Consider the following 24,097-nt stretch of genomic DNA (forward strand, 5'->3'; position numbering starts at 1 on the left):
CCTGCTGCCTGGAAGCTGCAGGTATTAAGAAGATCTTACTCAGTATTTCTTCTATGTTGTCAGAAATATCATTATCGTAAATTTTCCTTGAATATAATGATATAATTGTGAGGCTGTATGACCCACCCCTAGTTGCATGGCTGTTAAGCTGGTGTCAGTGCAGTTATTGTTACCTGGTTGTTGTTGTCCAAGTGGAACTGGACCTGGTACTCAGTTCCAAGCAGAGTGCTTTTCAGTGTGCCATCAGGCAAGCGGTCAGGGAAGAGCAGCTCATTAAGAATCACATGGTACTTGAACACATCAGAGTCCTGGACAGATGGAAGACAGAGGATTTTTTATAGCCAAAGACAAGAGTTGCAGTGGATCATCTCACCAGCAGGAAGAGAAAATAGGAGTGGACATGATGGTCAACTACAAAAAGAAATTGTTAATGCGACAAACATTTCACTTTATACACAAATTAGAGTTTTGTTATAAACAGTATCTAAGTATCTAAGATAAGCTCTTAGTAGCCCATCTTTAAGATACTGTAGTTCAAACACAGCAGACCAACATAAAAACATCCTGTGCCAAATTAATACATAGCCTGGTTTATAGACATCAATTCTCTTTCAGATATTTCCTTCCTCTCCTGACAGGGAGATATCTGACACAAAAAGGTGATTCATTATTTTGGTCAGTACAAACAAACCACCTTAGTACCATTTTTTGCTGGGAATGCTCACTTCATTTTGCGTTATATGAAACAGCTCAGTTATTATTTGACGTGGATGTTTGTAATGTGTGTCAGTCTAAATTTCACCACTTTATTCGTTTAGGTTGCACAATCCACATGTTGTGATGCCAATAAATGTTTTCACATAGTTCACATACGTGAATAATATTAAAGGTACTTTTTGTAATTTCCCTCTGCAGATTTAGGGTTAATGTTCACCACCAGGAGGTGCTGTTTTACCAGTGGATGCATTGAAATATTTTTGCACGTATGCTGCCATTTAATTTGTAATATTTCTTTTTTCACCCTTCCTCAGTTTCTCAAGAAGGTTTGCCTTTTTTTGTAAATAAGAAATTAAATAATAGTTATACTGACCCACTGTATCAGTTAGTGGCTTTTGTGCAACTCTTGTTACACAAATATACAGCCCAGATGTTTCTCAGCTGATATTCTAACATCTAAGGATCGTTACATAAATGTTTTTGGACTTAAACTAAGAGTGGTTGTTCCTTCACATTTTGTTAATAGATCTAGCTCATTTCTGAATTATTTGAGTTATTTTTAAAAATGGGAAATGTATAAATACTTTAAAGGTTGTATAAAAAAACCTTTAAAGTATCCATTTTCTTGACAAGTGTTTGGAGGTTTTGCAGAATAGCAGCTGTCCACTGAATTATATTATTGACCTACCAGGATGGAGGTGTTAGTCCTGCTAAGATGCTGCCTTATAGCCTCATCTGTTGGCAGCAGAAGTGTAAATGACTCAGTAAGATTTGAAGACAGGTTGTACATCTGAGAGAAAACACACAGGAAGTTAATTAAATGTAATAATAATAATAAGAAGAAGAATAAAAAAAAGATTAAAAATAAAAAAGGATTACATCTTATCACATGATGCTGAGATCAGACAGACTTACCAGAACATACTCTCTGAAAAGCGTGAAGTTGGAAGAGGAGTTTAGGAAAGCCATAAGTGTGGGAGGCTCAGGTGGGAGGTCTGAGAGAGGCGGAGCCAGAATCTGACAACAGACAGACAGAGAGAAAGGTACTCTGTATGTGTAGATGGAGAGAGAGTAAACTAATATGCTAATAATGTTGTTTATTGACATCATTATTTGCTCTGCATGAAAAAATCTGTATTTATTTCTTTTCATTTCACTGTAAAGATTCACATGTACCTTGTCTATGACATGGAGATAGCCATTGATCGCAGGTAGGTTGGGGGTGAGGATGGATGCTTTTCCAATTTGGATGACCTGAAACACACACACACACACACACACACACACACACACACACACACACACAGCCCAAAAGGTAAGGTACAATAAAATGGATCCAAAACAATAATGATACTGACTGAAAAGTTATTCTTATAGATTTTCCTATTAAAGAATTAAAATGACACAATGATTTTGATTGAAAGATTGACTGAATTGATTGAACGATTGAAATGATTTTTCTCTCTAATTATGTTAAAGTATACCACATTTGTCTGTAAGCGCCAGTTTAATGAGGATAAAATGCAAATCATTTCCATAGAAACTAGTTATATCTAACATGAATGTAGTGACATGAATACCCTTGTACACCTGCAGTTTCTACATCAGGCGAACCTTGTGAACACAAAAAATCTGAGTAAACCCACCAGAATGTGTAGTTATGTGGTGAGACACAACTGACCCACTCTTACCCCACTGCTGTTGCTGATCTCCCACTGAGTGGGTAGGTTTAGGGTTGGCAGTCTTTTGCCCACCATGCTGCCCAGATCTTCCACAGAGTAGATCCCCTTCAACACGTGGGCCCTGCAACCAAAGGGAGCAGTAAATAAATAAAAACAAGTTTTCTAAAACACACAACACGCTCCAGGATCCTGTCAGCAAAGGACATGTGATCCATGAGATCAGCAGTTCCTAATTTAAACAGTACAGAAATGTTAAATTTTTACAGTCTTTCAGATGCACCACCAACATCTTTACTGACACAACTATCAGTGAGGGAAATGCTTATTTGAATTCCTGCTGAATTTGTAAGTTTGCTCAATTACAGAAGACCTGGTAGTTTCATTTTAATTGAGACAGAGAAAGAATCCAGAAATATAGAAGAATAAAAACACAGAGTACATGAAACTCGCATGTCACTGAATGGAATAAGTAATTCATCACCAAGCAAAATATGACTTAGTACTTGGCGGAGAAACGTTTGTTGGCAAGCCAAATGGTAACTTGTAGTTGGTCACCAGGTTTGCACAGATATCAGGAAGGATTTTGGCCCACCCCTCATTACAGAAATGTTCTAAATCCTTTAGGTTACTTGGGTGCTGCTTGGCAACTCAAAGCTTCAGCTCCCTCCTGACCAGAAAAACAGCCCCAAAGCATGATGTTACCACGTATTCTTTGAGTGACCCTCAGTATTTCTCTTCCTCCAAACACAGCGGGTTGATTTGATTTTGGTTTAATCTGACCACAGCTCTTTGTCTCAAACCTTCTCTGAATCATTTAAAGGTTCATTGACAAACTTAAGACTGACGTGCACGTGTGCCTTTTTGAGCAGGGTGACCTTGTGGGTGCTGCAAGATCTCAGTTATGGCACAGTGAGTAACCATTGCTGTTCTTGGTGTCTGTGGTTGCTACTGCCTTCAGATCATTAACAAGCCCCTCCCACCTTATTTCTCAAGATCATCTTCACCCCATTAGGCAAGATATTACATGGAGCTCCAGACTGAGGGTGATTCCTAATCACATTTCTATTTTTCTTCTATTTTCTATCATATCTGAATAATTTTTCAGTTGTTGTCTTCACACCAAGCGTCTTGCTGATGGCCTTGTAGTCCATTCCAGCCTTGTGCAGGTCTACAATATTTTCTTCCTTTGGCAGATAAGGAGTTAAAATCAGGAATCTCTGAAATTGATTGATCGTAATATTTTTGCCACATGGGCATAGAGCCAATCTGTGGGAGCCAGAATTTTGTCTGGGTTAAGGAGGATTGCATTTAGTTAGGTCTGCTATAGGTGAAATGCAGCACCACTTAATCTGGGCGACTGACCTTTGAATATCAGTTGGACAATGGTGAAGGGGGCGATGGGCTGGGGGTTCATATAATTAATAAATATTATGCTATACATTTAAATACAAAGATCAGAGATCGTAGCGATAGCAAATATCCATGAAAACTATACTGATACAATACCCAAATACTTTACATACCGATCTGTAGAACAAGAGATTTAACATTAAACTGTGCTTCTCTGTGGCAGCTCACCTGCCTCACCTGTTGTGAAATACTATTGGCTACTGACTGATTATCTGTATGTGTTGGGTATAACTAAATAATTATCAGTCACTGCTGCTGTGTCTTATGCATAAATGGATCTCTGTCTTTGGAGACACACCTATGGATCATATAATGATTCAAGTATTTAATAAACTCAAACAGCTGTAAGCAGTGTGAAAAGATAAGGTAAGGTAAAAGCACATCGCACATGCCTAAGGCGTGAAAGTCAGCCATTCAGGTAATATGTAAATGTGGGCACAAGCAGAATACAGCTCAGGCTTCTTATTCTGCAGGCTAATGTGGAGAGGAGACGCCTTTAAAGCAAAGTAAGATTTCCTCTGGCCACATGCTGCCCATATCTGCCAAATCTCAAGCGAATTATACTGTATCCCTTTAAATCATTCTATCTCTGTGATTCATTAAGAAAACGATCATACAGACCTTAAACTAGATTGCGGTGTTAGATAAATGAGTCACTGTCTATAGCTGTCTCATCAAATTTACAATGGCCTGGAGAAAACTCTGGAAATACTCATTTCCATACACAGAGATTCTCTGTAACTTATCATAATACCCCCGCAGACTCCTGTGAGCTGGTTTAAAAATCACTTTAATTTTTATATTGCACTAAAACATAACAGAGTTTAAAGACAAGCATATTACTATATAATACAGAAAAAATAAAACATAACAACCAAACAAAAGAACAAAGAAGATTAAAATTCAATATAAAATCAATATTTTAAAAAGTCTACAAACAGAAAAGTAAACTAAATTTATTAGTTAGACTTTGTGCTAATCTGGCTCCATTTTTATTTTGTCTTAGAAACACTGATTCTGTCACACAAACTTCATGCACTGGCATGCTTTGTCTGAGCTCAAGGATCAGTTTTAATGTGTGTGTGACTTTACTAACCGCAGGAAGTAAGGCAGGTGGTGTCGGCTGTTCCAGAATAAGTTGTCAGCTGTACTCATGTTCCTGAGAGCGTCTCGAGTTGGCACCAACACAGTTAAGTTCCCGTTCAGGTCCTCAAAGGCATGACTGGAACGCTGATCACATGACACCGTATACAGCTTAGTTATCATTGGAGCAGAGTAGTTTATGAAAACAATGAGCAGGTGGACCTACAGAAGCTTCACCTGTGTCAAAGGTAACACTCATTCTGGGTAGGTGTCTAATTGTTTTGGCTGCTTTGACTCCATTGGCTGGTAAATTTATTCATATTTTTAACTTTTAACAACACCTTTGCCACTACAGTGCCATGTACAACAATAGATGAGAAAACCATCACACATATGACAAAACAGCAATTTCTGTAAAGGCTTCCCTTTCCTGTCAAAAACATATTTTTACAGCAGGTGGAAATGTAGAATATTTTATAAAATCAGTGTGCGTCTAAGTTGACACTGATTCTTTTAACAGGCCAAAATGCACAGCAGTATATGTCTTTAGCTTATGTGTCAGTCTCTACACCAGTCTTCTGAGAGGCTCAAAACAGAAAGGAGGGAGCTGCAGGAGAACAGCTGTAGAAGGGGTGAAAATCCCAGATTTCTACCTATTTTCAACATCAGTCACTAAATTAGGAAACTCGCCAGCTATCAAGGCTTTAATGTAGTTTAACTTTGAACCCAGAAAACTGACGAAGTTCAATAACTATAGAGTAGTTTGTCTTCCTCTTACTTACCTGAGTCAGCCGGTAGAAGCTGTACATCTTTACATTCATCTCCAGCTCCTGCAAACACACCCACAGAAACATAACTGTGTAATGAATTACAGTTAATGAATCAAGTCTGAAGTAATACAAACAATAACAGAAATATTTTAGAAATTTTGTTTAAAAACATTTTAAAAAGTAAGAACCAGATTGATATTTATGAGACAAATAACAAACTGAAGCCAAATATACGCACTGGACTTCTCTAAGGAGTCAGAAATGTATCAAGCATAACGTTCAACCAGTAAAACATTTTTTTCTGTTCAGAAATGAAAAAAAATAACTGCAATCTGGCATCTTAATTAAAAAAAAGAACTAAAAATAACATTAAATGTGCAGCCTAGTTAATTAGGTTTCTCAGGAACAACCCATGCCCAGACATTTGACTTATATGACTTATATAAGTCATACAAGTCTATATAAACTTATATAAAACATATATCATATGAAAGAGCATGGAGAGGGCGATCCAACACAAGTTTTTTCAATTAGATGCCCTATGATGTCACAATAATGCAATAAACGTTTGCAAAACTCATGAATGCATCTTAAAATCTTTTTTTTTATAGAGGCTAAAGATCTCAGCCAATTGTGCTACAATCATATGAGTAAAAATCATAAAATACAACATTTTAGTATGTAAGGTTTCAAAGGTCAAAAGTCAGACATGTTTTATAAGCAGGTTAATGCCAGCCTGTTATAATAGAAACATCATAAAACAGTTTTATTATATCCTTGCTCGTGTTCTCTGAGTGCTCATGTTAAATTATTTTTTTCTGCAATAAATAAACTAAAAAAATAATTTACATTTTTTTCCTTTTTTTTGCAGCCTGAGGACCGGCTACATATTGGCCACATGTATGTTGATTTTTTTTTTTCTAACTTCATTTTTGTGCAAAGCATAAAAACTGAGTGTATCCTGAAAAATGTTGTATGGTTGAAATGAAATTAAAGCACCTGCAGTAAATAAAAATAAACGCCCTTCAATCCAGATTATGAAAAAGATATTAGTTCCACACTTTGACTGTCTTTCATTTTATTTTCACTTAACATAGTGAAACTGATTTGGCTCACCATGAAAGTGAATGAGTTCAACCTATATAACCACAATGGATCATAATGAGCTAAGTATTTACGTCAAGTAATGATCCGTAGCAAATGTTTCCGTCTCCAGCGTAGCCGTCAGGACAGGTACAGGTGTGACCTCCACCATCTGTCTTCTCACACTTTGCCTGACATACAAAACAACAAAACAAAACACACACACAGAGAGAGAGAGAAAGAGAGAGAGAGAATTATAGGATGCTAATCTAAATCATTAATACTGTGGCATCACAAAGTACTCACAAACTAATTTTTTGTTTTACATGCAAGAATTTCCTTCGAGATAACAGTTGATGACATCGCCTGTACCAAACATGAAGAGTTCCGACATAAATAAAGATGAGGTTTGACAAGCATTAGAATAGTTTTCAGGTTTTCCAAGAGCAGCTGCTAGAGTAAGCAGAGACCACCCTCACTAACTTGTGATGCAGACCCAGTAATTCTGTTCTACGAGCAGGGCAGAAAAGAGAAACAAGGTTTATGCCTACTATGCTCTCAAGGGATAAAGATTTAAACTTTAAAAATAGAAAAGCAATAATACTATGGTCTATGGTGTCTTCTTCTGGTCCTTAGCGGGCGACCAGCGGCGGTGGTCTGCCGCGCAACCAGTACGCTGCTGTAGGTGCCGCAGGTTCTCTTGCTTGACCAACGATTATCTTCCACGTTTTTCGATCTAAGGCGATGGTTCTTGCCTGCTCGAGGTCAAGTCGAAGGGCCTTCAAATCATCCTGGATTTGTTTCATCCATGTCTTCTTTGGTGCATTTCGATGCACCCTCCAATCGGTGGGGCGGGTCAACCAGAGTAGGCCATGGGGGTAGCGGCTCGGGTCCATTTGACAAATGTGGCCAAACCAACGGAGTCGGCGGCGCTGGATTAGGTCGCCGATTGTCAGTTGGCTGCCGCAGCTGGTGAGGATGGTGTCATTCGAATGACAGTCGCAATGGGAAACGCTGAGAACGCATCTAAGGCAACGCATTTGGAAAACTTCGAGCTTGCTCAGGTCGTGTTTGAGCATTGTCCACGTCTCCGCGCCGTAAAGTAGAATGGGCAGGATCAGGGTTCGGTAAAGGCGGATCTTTGTCGCCAATGAGATGTTGTTCTTCTTCCAGACGCACCAGCGCAGGGAAGCAAATGCTGCCGCCGCCTGCCCAATTCTGGAGCTTATCTCCACTGATGATGCCACTTTCTTCTCCTCGACGAGGGACCCCAGATATTTAAATTGTTGGACTTGTTTGATCTGCACACCATCGAGGTGGACGATCGCTGGTGAGCCGTCGGTGGTCAGGACTTCTCGGCGTTAACCTTGTGGCCGTACGGTTTGGAGTGCCGTGCGATGTCATAGAGGATGTGAGTTGCCTCGGCCGAAGTCTTCGGCAAAAATAGCACTATCATCAGCGAACATTAGATCGGTGATAAATCGATCAGTCAAGGCTTGGACTCCGTGGCGGCCCTCGAATGCTTTGCGCATTATCGCATCGATGACGATGTTGAACAACAGCGGTGACACCACATCGCCCTGCCGGACCACTGTCCTGATGGGGAATTCTTCGGACACTTCGTCATGAATACCTACCTGGCTGGTCGAGCCATTGTAGGTGGTTTGTAGTAGCTCGATGATCTTTACGGGTATGTGTTCGGCTGTCAAAGCCCTCCACAAGGCCGGCCGGTCGATGCAATCAAACGCAGACTTGAAATCAATAAAGATGATGGCTGTCCGGCGTCCGCATCTGATCCGTTCCTTAATGAGTCGACGTAGGGTGAAGATCTGGTCGCTGCAGCCTCGTCCGGGTCGGAACCTGACCTGTTCTTCCCGGCTGGTCATCTCACGGTGCTTTTGAAGGCGTGATTGAATTATTCTCATAAAGACCTTGCCGACGATGGACAGTAAGCTGATGCCCCGATAGTTTTTACATTCTCGGTTGTCGCCTTTCTTTAGGATAGGAATGACAACTGCCTTCTTCCAATTTGCTGGTATCACATTTGATGTCCAGATCAGTTTGAATAACGAGTGTAAACGTATGACGAGGACTTCTCCTCCAGCTTTGAGGGCTTCTGCCGCCACATGATCAAGGCCAGTGGCCTTGTTCTATGGTGTGACCATAAACAGCTTTTCTACACACAGAGGGATGCTTTCTTTGTTAGCAAACACAGATCAGGACCTCGAATCAACTGTAATTATTTGATTCATCCGGTGAAAGTGGCTGCTCTGACTATGGGTCTCACTAAGGTTGCTCTCATCATATCCCCAATACAAAATGCCAAACAAGGAAAAAAATTCATGTTGGGAAAAGAATTACAAGCTCTCTAAAGATTTAATAAAATTCATCCAACAGACAAAGACTTCAAATACTTTCTTGATGTCTGATCAAATCTCATTATGCTAATAAAAAAAGGTTTCACAATCTTTTAGCTATTTTACCTAATTTTTTCAAACTAATTTGTTTTAATGATCAGCATTAAGATATTTTTTTCCTCTTTGCACCCTATTTGCCCTGCAAGTAGAGTTCCTCTGAAGTGATATACAAACGCTAATTGATGGGACTGAATCTTTACCTTTAACCTTAATGGACTTACACTGTTGATACATTTTTCTGAATGCAGAGTTAGTGTAACCCATCAATGAGAGCAGCTACAATTATCATTATTGAGTGCTAACCTCCAAGGCTTAAATTGAAGCTTGAGGCTGGCTCCAAAACAAAGCCAGTCCCCTCAGACTCCTATGTTAAAATACCCAACTTTACAGCATTAAAACTATTTAATGCCTGTTACAATGGTACCAGGCTCTATAACTAATTTTCCCCATTAATAATAACTATACATCTTATATATTTGGCTTAAAAGTTAGAGGTTTTGACTAACAGGTGGACAACTGTAGCTGTAAGTGTCTGCTAGGCTTCACCTCCTGACTCACTGAACTGGAGCTACACTCTACATGGTGTTTGTGCTGCTGATCACATAACACTACAATCTCATTCAAAACCAACATTATGATCTATCGTTATTATTAGTCATTCTTACTTGGCATATGTGTTCATGTGTGTGTGTGTGTGTGTGTGTGTGTGTGTGTGCGTGTGTGTGTGTGTGTGAATACCAGCTCATGGCAGCCTCCGTTCTTTTTTAGGCAGGGGTTGATGAGGACACACACCTTTCCATTGCCCATGTATCCAGTTTTACAAACACAGTCACTCTGCAGATGGAGAAACAGTCAGATGAGAAACAGAACCACCTGACAGCTGGTTAATAACCAGTTATTTTTGCATATACAATGGTGAATTCTCATATTTGCAACTTTTACATAATGTGGTCAGCATATATACAAGTGATCTCTGGTTAGTTTTGGCCCAGGATTTATACTGAGCATCTACACAGGAGTACAAGAATCCAAATATGGAGCTGAAAATTCACAATGAACATAGTTCAAAGTTTATCCTATCACAAATTTTAAGCACCGACCTGTCCGGGTCCGATGTGGTTACAGTCCGCGTTGGTGCTGCAGCCTCCTCGACTCTCCAGCTGACAGTTGTTGATCTCCACACACACTCTGCCATCACCCGTCCAGCCCGCAGCACACACACATGAAGCATTACCTGGACCCGCATACACACATTCAGCCTGCAGAGAAAGAGGATGTGTCACAAAGACAAGAACACTGCACTGAATATAAAAGAGCTTATCTTTATGATTACTGAAGGTGAAAAGTTAAATAAAATCACACACATATTAAATAAATATAGCAGAACAACAACACATAAAGCGAGATTTACAAAACAAAAATGTGACAAAACAGTATGTGAGCCTCATAATCCCCAAAAAGCTTTCATAGTTGTTGTTAGTTAGTTGATAGCTATTTTTTAAACACAGGCTCAGTCAGTTCATTTCAGTATCAATCAAGAAATATAAGACGTGCTTTTTTCTTTTTCCTTCTTTCCTCTTCATTAGATATACAAGCAGTAAGTTGAAATGTTGCAAACATTAGTAAATCGGTTTGTGTGCTTTATTGAAATGAAACTCAGTTTGAAAGATCTATAGTCACTCATCTGTCTGCTTTCCTGGGTGTTCGGCTGCTTTTCTGTTCTTTACATCACTAAAGATTTCCCACACTGTCAATCTCAATACTGACATCATTACTCTAGTCCAATTATCTTCTTGCCCACATTCTTTGAGACAATCAGATTCCATTTTTGTGTTAAATCTCCATCGTACTCCCTTACAGAGTCTCATTCGTTCAACCCTCCTCCTCCCAATCCCCACCCCACAGACACCTCAGTCAGGGCCCCGTTTCAGCCTCAGGCTTCTTCCTTCACCACCATCAGCGTCTAGACTCCGGGGGGGTTCTGTCCTAAATCCTATCACTGCTTTGAAGACACACAAGCACACACACACAAAGAAATAATCTTACATTGGTGTCGCAGTCTCCTCGGTTACTCTTCAGACAGGGGTTGATGGCAGTACAGGAGTGACCGTCACCCTCATATCCATCCTTACATACACACCTTATGTAAGACACACACACACACACAGTTAAACAAACTCAACAGGTGATGCAATAACAGAGGTGACAAATCCCTGTTGTTTATTTCTTCACAGAACATCGCTGAAGGAATTACTAAAAATCTATTTAAATAACAGTACAGGACAACCAGAACATTTTAGCCACGCCAGCATTTAAACCTTTGGCAGTTATTTGATCATAAGATGGTGGATGAAGAGACATTTTGGCTTGATTATGGCTTTTGATTAAACGTTTCCACATGAATTTCAGGGCAGTTTCTTAAACGCCCATTAGATTTTTTTTTTTTATTATAAAACTCAAAGTAAAACTTAGCTTTCATATATATATACATAAAAAAACAACAAGAAATGCTATACGTTTCCTAATCACAAAACCCAGGGTGTGCAGTTGTTCAAACTTCATTTTTTTATTCATTCATTTTTGAGAAAATAAGCCTCCACTTAGAGATAGGATGAGGCCCTAAGTTATTCAGGGGGCGCTCAGAGTAGAACCATAACTCCTCCACATGCAGGACATGTGGAAGAGTTTATGTCTGTTGGCTGGCACAAGAACACTTGGTGTCCTGGGAGCAGGTGGAAAGAAAGGACTCAACAGGGTGGGCTGGTGGATAGATGGATGGATGGAGAGATCTGGGGTAAAAAAAAGGATAATTTTCTCATGCTGGGCCAAACACAACAAAGCTGTATCAATGAATAAACTGTCACAAATGTCTATCTGTCTGATAGCTTCATCTGCCAACAGTATGCCATCTGTCACGAGAAGATCAGTCATGCTAACGCAAGTGCCAAGCAAGCTAGAATAGCATTTCTGATGAAAACTTGGCCTACTTCACAAAAAACCCCAGATCTGATCGAGCATCCTCCTTTTCAGGCCAGTAGTGAAACTTAAAAATTGCAGGTATTGTACAAAGTCTTTAATCCTTGATTATCACAAGTACCTTAATCCGAAAACGTAGTCCAAAGAAGAACTGAGGATAAAGCTGATTACAAAGAGTTTTGTGCAGTTTGTTTCAGACATTGAGGAGTAAGCGAGTGGGGATGGCTCCAGAATGCTAATTAAATGTCCAAAAACAGACCTTAGGAGCCATGGCAAGAACAAGAAAGTTTTTGCTGTCTAAAAATTTACAACACCTAAAAAGTGACTCAACACAAAACGATCTCTCAGCATCAAGTTATAGTAATGGTTTTATGATTAGCATTTTCTTACGTAATAGCCAGTCCTGTCTGATTACAGTATGCGTGGATGTGACAATGCTGCAGCAGTCCGTCTGCGTTGCACGGCATGGCCGTCTTGTCACACAGGTCCCCGGAGAATCCCTCCAAACAAGAGCCTCTCCGACACACACCAGCGCTGCCTGGTCGGTTATCGCACGTTCCGTGAACACAGCGGCAATCTAAAGACAAGCACATACACATTATGTCATAATTTTCAGTCAGTTAGTCTGAATATTTAAACAAAATGCACCTCCGTTACCCTTTGTACAATACTTTATTTCCATATACAGAGGTTTTTCACACTAAATAGTTATTATAATAATATTAATCCAGTTAAGCCTCAGAAAACAGGACACTGGATGTTGATATAAGGGTAAAAATGAAGCATTTGTAAATATGATTTCCAAAGATTAATCATATTTTTGGCCTCATTTCTTCTAGCAGGTCCATAAATTAGTGTGATTTATGTGGTTCTGGGTAAAGGGCCTCAACCACTGTTGGATGGATCGACAATAAAATTCTAAGAAGGCCATTCATGTCAGGATTGGTGCACAAAGGGCAGCATGAAGGCCAGTTTACTGGTTGTTCTACATTCCTAACCTCACCAAAAGAATAGGACTGAGGATAGAGGTAGAGGAAATGAGCTTCCTTCATAGGGGCGACCGTGGCTTAGGGGGTTGGGAAGCGTATCTGTAACCGGAAGGTATGGGTGCCTTGAAAAGCGCTATATAAATCCAATCCATTATTATAGGGTGTCTGTGGGCTTACAGTATATACAGGCTGAGGAGCTCAGTCACTCTTGTGTAGAGCTCATACTTCGTTCTTTTGTTACTTTCTTCAAATTTAGCAACTCAACAAGCATCAGGAGGCTTAATTTATTTATTGAGACAGGATGCCATGTCTGCAACTCAATGACCCTTAGTATTCAGAAAAGAAAGATATTGCAGTACCTTTTCTGAATACCAATAAAAAGAATCAGAATACCAAAGGCCATTTTATTCTCAGGATAATACATAATTCATGTTGATTTTAGGAAATAAAAATAATGGCTGCTGCCAGTGCTACCCCTCAGCCTTCTATTAGACACACCTATGGTATAAATTTTACAATCCTTCATTGCCTCATTCTTGAGAATCACAAGATTTTCAGAAAATCTGACCTCAAGGTCCCATGAACTCGAGGTCACTGCAATTTGAACACATCTGAGATTTTTAGTAGACAGACCTACAGTATAAATTTCAAAATCCTACATTGCCTTGTTCTCGACTTACAGCATTCACAATAACTCACATTCCCAAACGTGCATGTCCATGCTATCCACCCACCCGGCAGGGTGACAATAATGCCCCATAAGCCTTTTACGGCTGAGGGGTAAAAACCCAGAATCAATATAGAAACTTACAAGAACTACAGAAAAAATAAACATTAAATAAACAATAAACTCAAAATGAAACAAGCAAAGTCGCTCTGAAAACCAATAGAACCAAAACTGAACTTAAAAGAAAAAACTAAAACTAAATTTAAAAAAACATAATTTCTGTATGTAAATACATCAAATTGGAAATGGACATTTCATTGAACATAGTGAAAAGCTGTCAGCTAAGAGGAGGCGTTACCTTCGTCACAGTTCACACCATGTTTGTTTGGATCTGAGCAGATGTGGCAGGCAATACCCGTCCAGCCTGCCTGACAGCTACATGAGCCATTACCATGGATACCATCAGAGCACTGTGTGCAATCAAAGCAAAAAATTAAAAATTAAAACACATCAGCCGAGGGACGAGGCTGCCTGAATGTTCCTCCTTACAGTTCCTTTGTCGTAGCATGGATGCTGAAATCCTCCGATGCAGGGCTTACAGTCCGGACCATAGAAACCTTTACAACACTTTGCTACCTGTCAAACACACACACACAGTACACAACAAAAGCAATAAATGTTTTCAAATGTCTTAAATATATGTTTCAATAAGGACTAATCCACCACTGGGGAATTGGAATTGACAAAAGACGACAATCAGGTGTGTCAGTAAAACACTTCCAATCCAGCTCAGCAACTGTGAACATCCTGATAAATATCACACATTATTAAAATGAAAAACTAATAAAACACAGGAAACTAAGCAGAATTAAACTGATCGGACAAAACAAAAATCACAAATTACATAAAAACAAAAGCAAATGTAAAAATGATTGCCTATAATAACTCAGCTGCATCAAGTTAAAAATAAAGCACCAGTTCCTCTCTCACCTGTTTGGTGGTGTTGCAGTATTTGGCGCAGCCTTTGCTGAGCGATGGCCTGAGAGGAGATGTGACGTACTCGCAGTCACTCAGATGACTACCCTGAATAGACAGAAGCATAGATTTTTTGCTACAGTTCACTACTTCACATAAAAAAAACCTGCACTGGCTGGCAAAATGACCAAAGTGATGCTGGGAAAGATTCCCAGAGCATTCGAAATTGTGTCCGTGTGGAAAGCATGGCATCAGAACTAAGCAAAGAGGGGTTTCTCAACATCAAATCATGGCACGACTGATGGTTTCTGTGAACTTCAAACACTTGAAACCAGGTTGATTTTTTAGGCAGAATCAGGTGAACACAAAAGCAGAAGAGCGAATCATTAAGCTCTGCAAACTGCGAGGCAGAAAAGCAACCAGACAAAGTAATTATTGTGGAGGATAAAATTATTAATCCCAATATGAAATTTTAAAGTTTTTGTCAAAGTTTTCTCCAGTGCTCTTTTACAAGCTCCTGCTGTGCTATAACTTTGTGATGCTCAAAGCTTTTAAAATCCAGTTTAAACTGAGGGTTATCATCCAGAAAGCATCATGCCAAAAATGTTTTCCAAGTGTCAAGAACTGCAATAATAAATCTTCAACAAATTCAAAGACTGCCACAAAGTAGAGAAAAAAGGTAGGAAGCAAAAAGTTTCAAAGACTGTGAATAAGAAATGGTGAGATGTGTCTGAAGACAATTCTACTACAATGGGAAAAGCAAGATGCAAGTCATCAGAGCTCTTTGTGTTGCTCGTGCACGAGGGAGAGAACTCTAACGAGCGTCGTTCCTTCCTTCCGCTCAAACCCCAGTCACTCTCAGTTAGCTCCCCCGTAGCACTGCTCTTTATTGTGGTTACATATGGCGTTATTTTTGTGCCACTATTCTGAGCGCACGCAAGAATTTGAGCGCACGTAAAAAACAAAAATTGCAGGTGCAAGTGTTGCATTTTGAGCGAAGAAAAGCTAAATTTGAGTGAACAAAATTCATTGCTGCGTGCAAAACATGTATTTTAGTGTTTGCTATTATCCATATACACACACAAGAGCAGCCCCTCTCACTCAGTTTTTGCATTTGCGCTTGCTCACAATGTGTTGCTTGCGCTCTCAACATTTCTGCCCGTGCGCGTTCAACTCTTTCTGTACACTGTTATATTTGTGCCACAAAACCAGCCAATCAAGGACTTGGATGCAAAAAAATCTGATTGACTGTTTTGGTCTCCAATCAGCTCGAAATGACGAAATGCAATATCCCAGAATCCATTTCATCCAAAACTCAAACGAGGCAGTGGCAGAGGAACGCAGAAATGGCCTGTATTTGGTTAATGGCCTGTATTTGTATAGCGCTTTACTAGTCCATAAGGACCCCAAAGCTCTTTACACATTCAGTCATCCACCCATTCACGCACACATTCACACACTGGTGATGGCACACACAGAGTGGCGGACTCTTTCTGGGTTACAAAATAATTTTTTAAGATATTTTCATGCAAGAATGGTGCCGTGTAAACTTCAAATATCTGCTTGATTTATCAAGTCATCACATATTTGCACAAGTGCTCTAAACGTTTTCGGAGATGCCTGTTACCCACCAGCTGACCGCATAGCTGGACTGGCCATTGGGCATACCAGGCATTTGCCCCGTGGGCCGATGATGATTTTTCACTTTTATGTTTGTTTGTTTGTTTTTGTAATGGTATAAACAATGAAAGGTGGTGGATTAGCCAATTGGTCATGATCAACTCTGGGCTGGACCAATTACAATACATCCGTATTGAGGGGGAAAAGGAACGCGATTAGTCCCGTACTTCAGCTAGAATGAAAAAAAGACACAAAGCTGGAGTTGTTCTGTGTTTTTGCTGCACAGCTGCCTGTTCTTCTCTCATTCTCTCCCCTCTCTCTCCTGTTTCTGCTTCAATCATGAAACTGATCAATGATCAGCTGATCATCTCTCTTGTTTGTTTATTGCCCACTTTGTGGCAGAAAGAGGAAACCAGCGGATGTTGCGCTAAACAACAGCAGCACGTTCAAGCTTGATAAGCTGTTGTTATAATTTATTTAATATTACTTTCTAGTATCAGCTGATGTTAGCTGGAGCCACAGCTGTAAAAGCTGCTGGTCATGATATCGGTTTGGTACGGAACCCCGCAGGGGACATGGGAGAAAAAAAAATTAAGACAGACTTATGCGAGATCTCGCAAAACTAACTCGGGATCTCGCAAAAGTTTTGCGAGATCTCACAAAACAAACTCGGGATCTCGCAAAACATTTGCGCGATCTCGCAAAACAAACTCGGGATCTCGCAAAACATTTGCGAGATCTCGCAAAAGTTGAATTCCAACAATGGCGGCAGCTACTTAGTTGTAATATTACTCTTTCTGGGTCACAAAATAAACTTTTAAGATATTTTGAGGCGTGAATGTAGTTCAACGTCAAATATCTGCTTGGTTTACAAGACATCACATTTTTGCAAAAGTGCTCCGACGTTTTCGGAGATCTGACACCCACCATTTCGAAGCTAACGGGTCAGCTTCGAGCTGGCGGCCTCCGAAGAGTGCAGCTAAAACTTTTGCGAGATCCCGAGGCCCCGTAGTTTGGATATGTGGTGAGAGGAAAACATTGAGGTGATACAAATCATGCATATATACCAACAAGACAGTGTACATCACTGTCACAACTGCGTTTGTTTTAGTTCAAAGGCTTTATGGTTTTCCTATAATACCTGGTGGTGTAGTCGGTGATTTTTTGTCAGTTCAGCCTTATATATTATGTTTAACCCGAGTGACCACCCGGTCAGCTGGTGGGTAACAGGCATCTCCGAAAACGTTAGAGCACTTATGCAAATATGTGATGTCTTGATAAATCGAGCAGATATTTGAAGTTTACACAGCACCATTCTCGCATGAAAATATCTTTTATTTTGTGCCCCAGAAAGAGTAAAATTTCAAACTCCGCCACTCTGTGTTCCTCCGCCACTGCCTCGTTTGAGTTTTGGATGAAATGGATTCTGGGATATTGCATTTCGTCATTTCAAATTGATTGGAGACCAAAACAGCCAATCAGATTTTTTTGCATCCAAGTCCTTGATTGGCTGGTTTTGTGGCACAAATATAACGATGTACAGAAAGAGATGAATGCGCAAGCAACACATTGTGAGCAAGTGCAAGTGCAAAAACTGAGCGAGAAGGGCTGCTATTGTGGGTGTGTATTGATAATAGCAAACACTGAAATGCATTTTTTGCACGCAGCAATGAATTTTGTTCACTCAAATGTAGCTTTTCTTTGCTTAAAATAAATTTCTCCTCAAAATGCAACACTTGCACCTGCAATTTTTTTTTACGTGTGCTCAATTTTTTTTTACGTGCGCTCAGAATAGTGGCACAAAAATAATGCCACGGTTACATGAATATGTATAGATTCATTAACATATGACGTCTTACATAGGCATGCATGTGAACAAAGAGTCCCGTCTGTGTGTATGTGTAGGTATACGTGTGTGTGTGTGTATGTAAGCGTGTGTGTGGGGTCAAAATGTGACCCTGTGAAGACTCCCCAGACCTGCTGGTGCCAGGAGTCCAGCAGTCCACCTAAACAAAGGCTCTTATACTAAAACAGATACAGAGTAGGTGTCCTCCTATACCATAAATCAGTTAGAGAAGGTACGACCTCTCTCATGACCTTAGGATGTGTGTGTATGCCAGAACACTCTGGAAGGCACACAGAGTCTTAGCAGACTGCTAAGGATCAGACATCCCATCAATATGCAATTGATTATATAACTCTAAGCATATATACATTTCTAAGCATAAATGACAATCCAACAATATAAACCCAACACTCAGAACAACTGCCAAGGCACAAATTAATGACTTAGTCAAGTCAGGAAGTGTAGTCTCAAAAAAGATGATCACTTGGACCCTGCACAGGAATGGACTGTGAAGTTGCAAACTAAGAAAAACTCCACTCCTGCAGGAAAGACACCTTCAAACCAGCCTGAAGTATGCTAAGGACAACCTAAAGAAAGAGTATACATGCTGAAAGTGCATCCTTTGATCAGATGAGATAAAATTAGAACTCTTTGGCCACAGAGATGCTGCTTATGTTTGGAGAAAGAAGGAACAGGCATACAAAACAAAGAACACCATCCCCACAGTGAAACACAGTGGTGGGAGTGTTATGCTGGGGGGACACTTCAGAGTGTCTTGAACTGGGAATCTTGTCAAGGTGGAAGAAACCATGAAGAAAGAAGGATATGTGAAAATTTTAAAAGAAAATCTCAAGCAGTCATGAGCAAAACTGGGTCTGGATCGTCGCTTACCTCCAGATGACCACAGTGAATGTTATTGACAGGCATTAAAGCCTTGACTTGAATCCACTGAAATCTGTGGGGGATAACTGAAGCTCTATGCCAGAAGACCATAAAGACCAAAAACGGATACAAAACTGACTACGAGCATTGGAGGGGGGTAATAACTTTCAGCCTGGTAGTTTTTGTGAAATATTTTTTTTCCTTGTGTGAAGTAAAATAATGTAAGCATCTAAAATAAAACTAGGATGTTTGGAAAAAGCTGTGTTAAAAATTCCTTGCTCTGTTTAATAGCACCTGAGTCATACTTAAAGAAAATCATAGGGGGGATAATAATGCTGACCTCATTTGTATGAATATAAATTTTCAACGAGCATGTTAGAGAAGGATGTGTACTTGTGGTATCTGAGAAAGAAAGTCATTTTAAACCTCTTCTCAGCAGCAGATGTGGGAGAGTCTATTAATAAATGCTGATTTTACTAAAGACTGTATATTAATATGGACATAGCCACTGTTTTTGACATCTCAAGCCAGATATGATGAACAAGAGTTGTCAATATGACACTTTTCACTGTAGATGATTAAATAACCAATGACTACAGGATGTGAGACACCACAAAAAGACTGAGAACCACCACCTTAGACTTTATACAACCTGACTTAATTCTTTTAACAAGAGGAGTCACCCCCTGCAGGAGACTAGGAAGAATGCAGGTTTAAGGCAGATAGATATCAGCTTTACTTTTCAGACCCCTAATCTTTGATGTAGAGTAATAACAATATATAAAGTAGAAGAGAACAGAATGCATTTTACCAGCTCGGTGCTGCCTTCTGGACACTGGGTAGCAGAGAGGTAACTGCAGTAAACACAGGGACCCTGAAAACACACAAAAATGAAACTTTAATATTTGAGGGAGGTGGTAATACGTGCCATCATTGGATTTTTTTTTTTGTTGTTATCTGTTGTTTTTTTTAATCCATTGATTCAAACACATAAACATGCACTAAAAGAGTTAATCCTGCTCTACTGAAAACGGCAAACCTGCTGAAAGAAAGGCTATGATTAGAGCTGGGAAGTTAATAGGAAATGAATAAAAGCCCACATTTAGAACCTGTAATCAACATAATAAAAAACTCTCCTGAGAGGTGTGCAAACCTGGTGATTAACTACAATAAACGTCTTACTGCAAAGGTTTCTCCACCAAGCACTAAGTCATGTTTTGTTTGGGGATCAAATACTTAATCCAGTAAGTGACACAAAAATCTATTTATAGGTTTTATTTTATGTATTTTGTATGTCTTTTTGGTTGATATACTGTCTCTCTCCAGACTGAGACTGTTCATTTCTTTGAACTTGATCAAACTTACAAATTCAGCAGAGGATCGAATAACTTTTTCCCTCATTGTATATGTGTGAGCCTTCCTTTATTCAAGTGTGTAATCATAATTATTCTTTAACCAAAATTAAGGTCAAATGTTAATTGTGACTTTGATTTGAGGTCATATCGCCCAGCTCTATGATATTTCCATTTCTACAGGAGATGACCTGCCATTAAAATTTTAATGTAAAGTATTATAAACAGACAAAAATGTCATTGAGAGAATCTTTTCAATTATGGCTTCATCTCCAAAAAACAGGCAAAAATGCTCTTCAAAGTCAGGACAATTGTTGTTTCTCCTTCATCGCAGTTTAAAAAACAATGACATGCAGCAGTAGTGACCCCAACTATTTCAGTTCTGACATTCATTTAAATCTGCAAACTGTCAACCAGACTCAAGGCAAAAGGTTAGGAGTTACACTGTGTGAAAGAAAGAACCAATATAGAAAAGCTGATGGATAGTGAAAGCGTTGCTGTAACACATGTGCTAACAACTTTAGAATCTCTCTTTTTAATTACCCCTCGCCCCCAGAACTAAACTGATTCCGACTCTGTGTGTGTGTGTGTGTGTCTTTTCTCACCACAGTGATCTTGCTGTCAACAACATCACAGCGGTGAGGCATGATGGGAAGGATGGAGGGCGGGTACAGCAGCCCGTCAATCATATGTATGATTCCATTGGATGCCACAATGTTGGTGCTCATCAAACGGATACTCTTCTCACCCAATACGATCCCGCCCTGCAGGACAGAGAAGTAGAGGACAGCTAGTGTTTAAGTCATCTGCTAATGTGTGTCCTACATATGGTGGAAATTAAACTGTGACATGCATTGTTAAGTACCAATGAACTATACTTACGTCCTCAGATGCAGCGATTTTGACCATCTGATTTGCCATCGTCTGAATCCGAGAGAGTGTGCTCAGATCATCAACTGTCAGCTAGAGACAGAAAAAAATCATAACCAATCTAATTTTTCAACCGTGAACAAAGAATATCTAATGACATTTATATTTTTAGTGCCCTGATCAGTAGTGTGGCTAAACTTGCAGTGCTTGAGGAATGGGTCAATAAATGTGAAGAGTTTACACTTTTAGAAGCAGAAATGTGATTAAAAAATATCTGAATAACTCATCTGATAAAATTAAAAGGTTACATGTCTGGCTTTTCTTTATTTCCTTTCTATTTCCTTTCATTCTTATTCTGTTGCAGTGGTTGACGCTCATATTGAACATCCACTCATCCATTTTCTACTGCTTATTCAGAGTTCCCTCACCCAAGCCACTTCTTCCATCTGTTACCCGAATCCAAACTGGAAGCTGGCCTGAAAGCTGCCTCCTATTCTATTTTTAAATACCCTGGGAATCACAAGCCCGCAGTCTGAGCGTGACGAGGTCTAATGGGGTGATACAATACTACGAGGTCATTAAGATAAGATGCAGCCTGATTATTCAAGAACTTGTATGTGAGGAGCAGGATTTTGAATTTGATTCTGCATTTAACAGGAAGCCAATGAAGAAAAGCCAATATAGGAGAAATATGCTCTCTCTGTGTCTAATCCCCGTCAGTACTCTTGCTGCAGCATTTTGAATCAACTGAAGGTTTTTCTGGGAATTTTTACGACATCCCAATAATAACAAATGACAGTAGTCCAGCCTAGAAGCAATAAAGGCATAAGCTAGCTTTTCAGCGTCACTCTGAGACAGGATGTTTCTAATTTTGGAGATATTGCACAAATGGAAGAAAGTAGTCCTACATATTTGTTTGCATTCAGGAAAATATCTTGGTCAAAAACAACTCCAAGATAGCTCACAGATAATGGTAATGCCATCCAGAGTAAGCATCTGGCTAGATACCGCATTTCTACAATTTGTTGGACTGTATACAATAACCTCACTTTTATCTGGATTTAAAAGCAGAAAATTTTAGGTCATCAAAGTCTTTATGTCTTTGAGAAATTTAAAGTTTAACTAATTGGTGTGTGTTATCTGGCTTCAATGATAGATCTAGAGTGTGTAGAAAGTGGTAGGTGGGTTTTGAAAGAACCCATTTGAGTCTAATAATAGATTAAATGCCATGTTGAGGCTGTCATTTTTAGTATCTACATAGATGATAAAATCACCCCCAATAATTATTTTATCTGAGCTGAGAACTGAGTCAGATAAACACTCTAAGAAATCAGACAGAAACTCTAATAAGGCCCAGGATGATAGATGATATCAAATAAGACAGGTTTTTGAGTTTTCCAGTTAGGTTGTACAAGGCTGAGAATCAGGCTTTCAAATTAATTAAAACTCTGTCTAAGTCTTTGGTTGATTAACAAGCTGGTGTGAAAAATTGCTGCCTGTTTTCTCAGCTGCTCCGACAATCTGCTGGGGGAGAGCTAACAGGGCCTATGCTTCCATATATTTAAGGAAATGAGTCTTTGTTACAAACAAACAGTATGAATGGAGGGACGTAGTCACTAATGATGTGTGCAACTAATTTAACAGACATTTAAGTGTTGCTCAATCAGTGAGATTATCCTGGATAATCCTCCTTTCTGACTCTAATAATAAATGTAATTTGCAAAATTAGCTTTATGTTTTTACTGATGTGACCTGAAAGTGTCACTGCCTGGTGGCCAATAAAAAAATTCATGTTTCTTGGCGGCACCAAGGCCCAGAACAAGATAAATAAGGACTATTTTGAACCGTGAGCAATGCAAAGCTAAGAATAAAAGTGTGGAGCTAAGTCTTTTTTCATCTGTGTTCGCCAATGGGTAAAAGGCAAAAAGAAAGGAAAAAGCAACAAGTGAAAGTGAAATAAATGACTCTGACAGAAGGATTGGGGAGTTGGGGTGAGAGCTCACCGCAGCCTGGGAGAACACATGGTGTCTGAGGAGTTCCTGAAGTTTATATTTGGCCTGGAAAAAAATATATATTAAAAACAAAATCTCTAATATAGCAGGAACCAAATGTGCTTTAGAAAATAACAAAACTGAACATATCTGGGTTACTTCAAGATGAATATTATCAGTAAGAATTAAGTTTGGGACAGAGTCACAAAGTGTTTGGTCTCCTTATTTGATTTGTTGATAATTAAAAAAAACTCAGCGTGTGTTATCTGCACTAATCATAAAGAGATGAAAAGTGTCATAAGAAGTGACTCCCTTGTTACATCATTCAGCATGTACAGGATGCTGCCATCTCGGGCTCGGTCCACAGCCTGGTTGGTGGGGACGAACACAGTGAGGGGTCCTGGCCCTCGCAGCGGTGGCGGCGCCCCACAGTTCTGCAGAAAAACACATATCTGATTAACAAATGAGGATTAAGCACAGATTTCCTTTTGTTTTTCCAAGTTGTTTTTACAGGCATTTACCATCATTTTATGGAAATACAAAAATAGATGCTTGGAGATTCAAACTAAGAGGTGGGCTGATTTGAAACAAAAACCTTATTACAGTGGTTCAATATGCTCATGTTATCGAATATGTATGTACATCATACATCCCAAAAGTTTGAAGCTGAAAATGTCTAACTAAATGATCTGCATTCTCATCAGTTTATAGTCTGTGTAGAATACATTACATAATATAAATTGTAGTGCATTGCTCAATAGCCAGTG

The 24,097-nt window shown here is 39.4% G+C and overlaps 1 protein-coding gene across 1 annotated transcript in view; it reads right to left on the reverse strand.

The window, feature by feature from the left end:
* Positions 1 to 24,097, reverse strand: part of stab1 (stabilin 1) — a 170,758-nt gene that overhangs the window by 119,495 nt on the left and 27,166 nt on the right. The window contains exons 15-34 of the mRNA XM_087840890.1: positions 23,651 to 23,764; positions 23,343 to 23,396; positions 21,352 to 21,432; positions 21,075 to 21,233; positions 19,929 to 19,991; positions 14,785 to 14,877; positions 14,344 to 14,430; positions 14,153 to 14,264; positions 12,529 to 12,715; positions 11,209 to 11,302; positions 10,263 to 10,421; positions 9,901 to 9,996; positions 6,841 to 6,936; positions 5,675 to 5,722; positions 4,906 to 5,039; positions 2,409 to 2,520; positions 1,894 to 1,971; positions 1,633 to 1,734; positions 1,406 to 1,507; positions 174 to 308 (exon numbers count right to left, since the gene is read on the reverse strand). Coding sequence (XP_087697016.1) covers positions 174 to 308; positions 1,406 to 1,507; positions 1,633 to 1,734; positions 1,894 to 1,971; positions 2,409 to 2,520; positions 4,906 to 5,039; positions 5,675 to 5,722; positions 6,841 to 6,936; positions 9,901 to 9,996; positions 10,263 to 10,421; positions 11,209 to 11,302; positions 12,529 to 12,715; positions 14,153 to 14,264; positions 14,344 to 14,430; positions 14,785 to 14,877; positions 19,929 to 19,991; positions 21,075 to 21,233; positions 21,352 to 21,432; positions 23,343 to 23,396; positions 23,651 to 23,764 — 2,106 coding nt within the window. The remainder of the gene's footprint in view (positions 1 to 173; positions 309 to 1,405; positions 1,508 to 1,632; positions 1,735 to 1,893; positions 1,972 to 2,408; positions 2,521 to 4,905; positions 5,040 to 5,674; positions 5,723 to 6,840; positions 6,937 to 9,900; positions 9,997 to 10,262; positions 10,422 to 11,208; positions 11,303 to 12,528; positions 12,716 to 14,152; positions 14,265 to 14,343; positions 14,431 to 14,784; positions 14,878 to 19,928; positions 19,992 to 21,074; positions 21,234 to 21,351; positions 21,433 to 23,342; positions 23,397 to 23,650; positions 23,765 to 24,097) is intronic.

Source organism: Neolamprologus brichardi, chromosome 5 (assembly GCF_056152115.1).
Source record: "Neolamprologus brichardi isolate AB-2024 chromosome 5, ASM5615211v1, whole genome shotgun sequence".
In the NCBI taxonomy this organism is placed as follows: Eukaryota; Metazoa; Chordata; class Actinopteri; order Cichliformes; family Cichlidae; genus Neolamprologus; species Neolamprologus brichardi.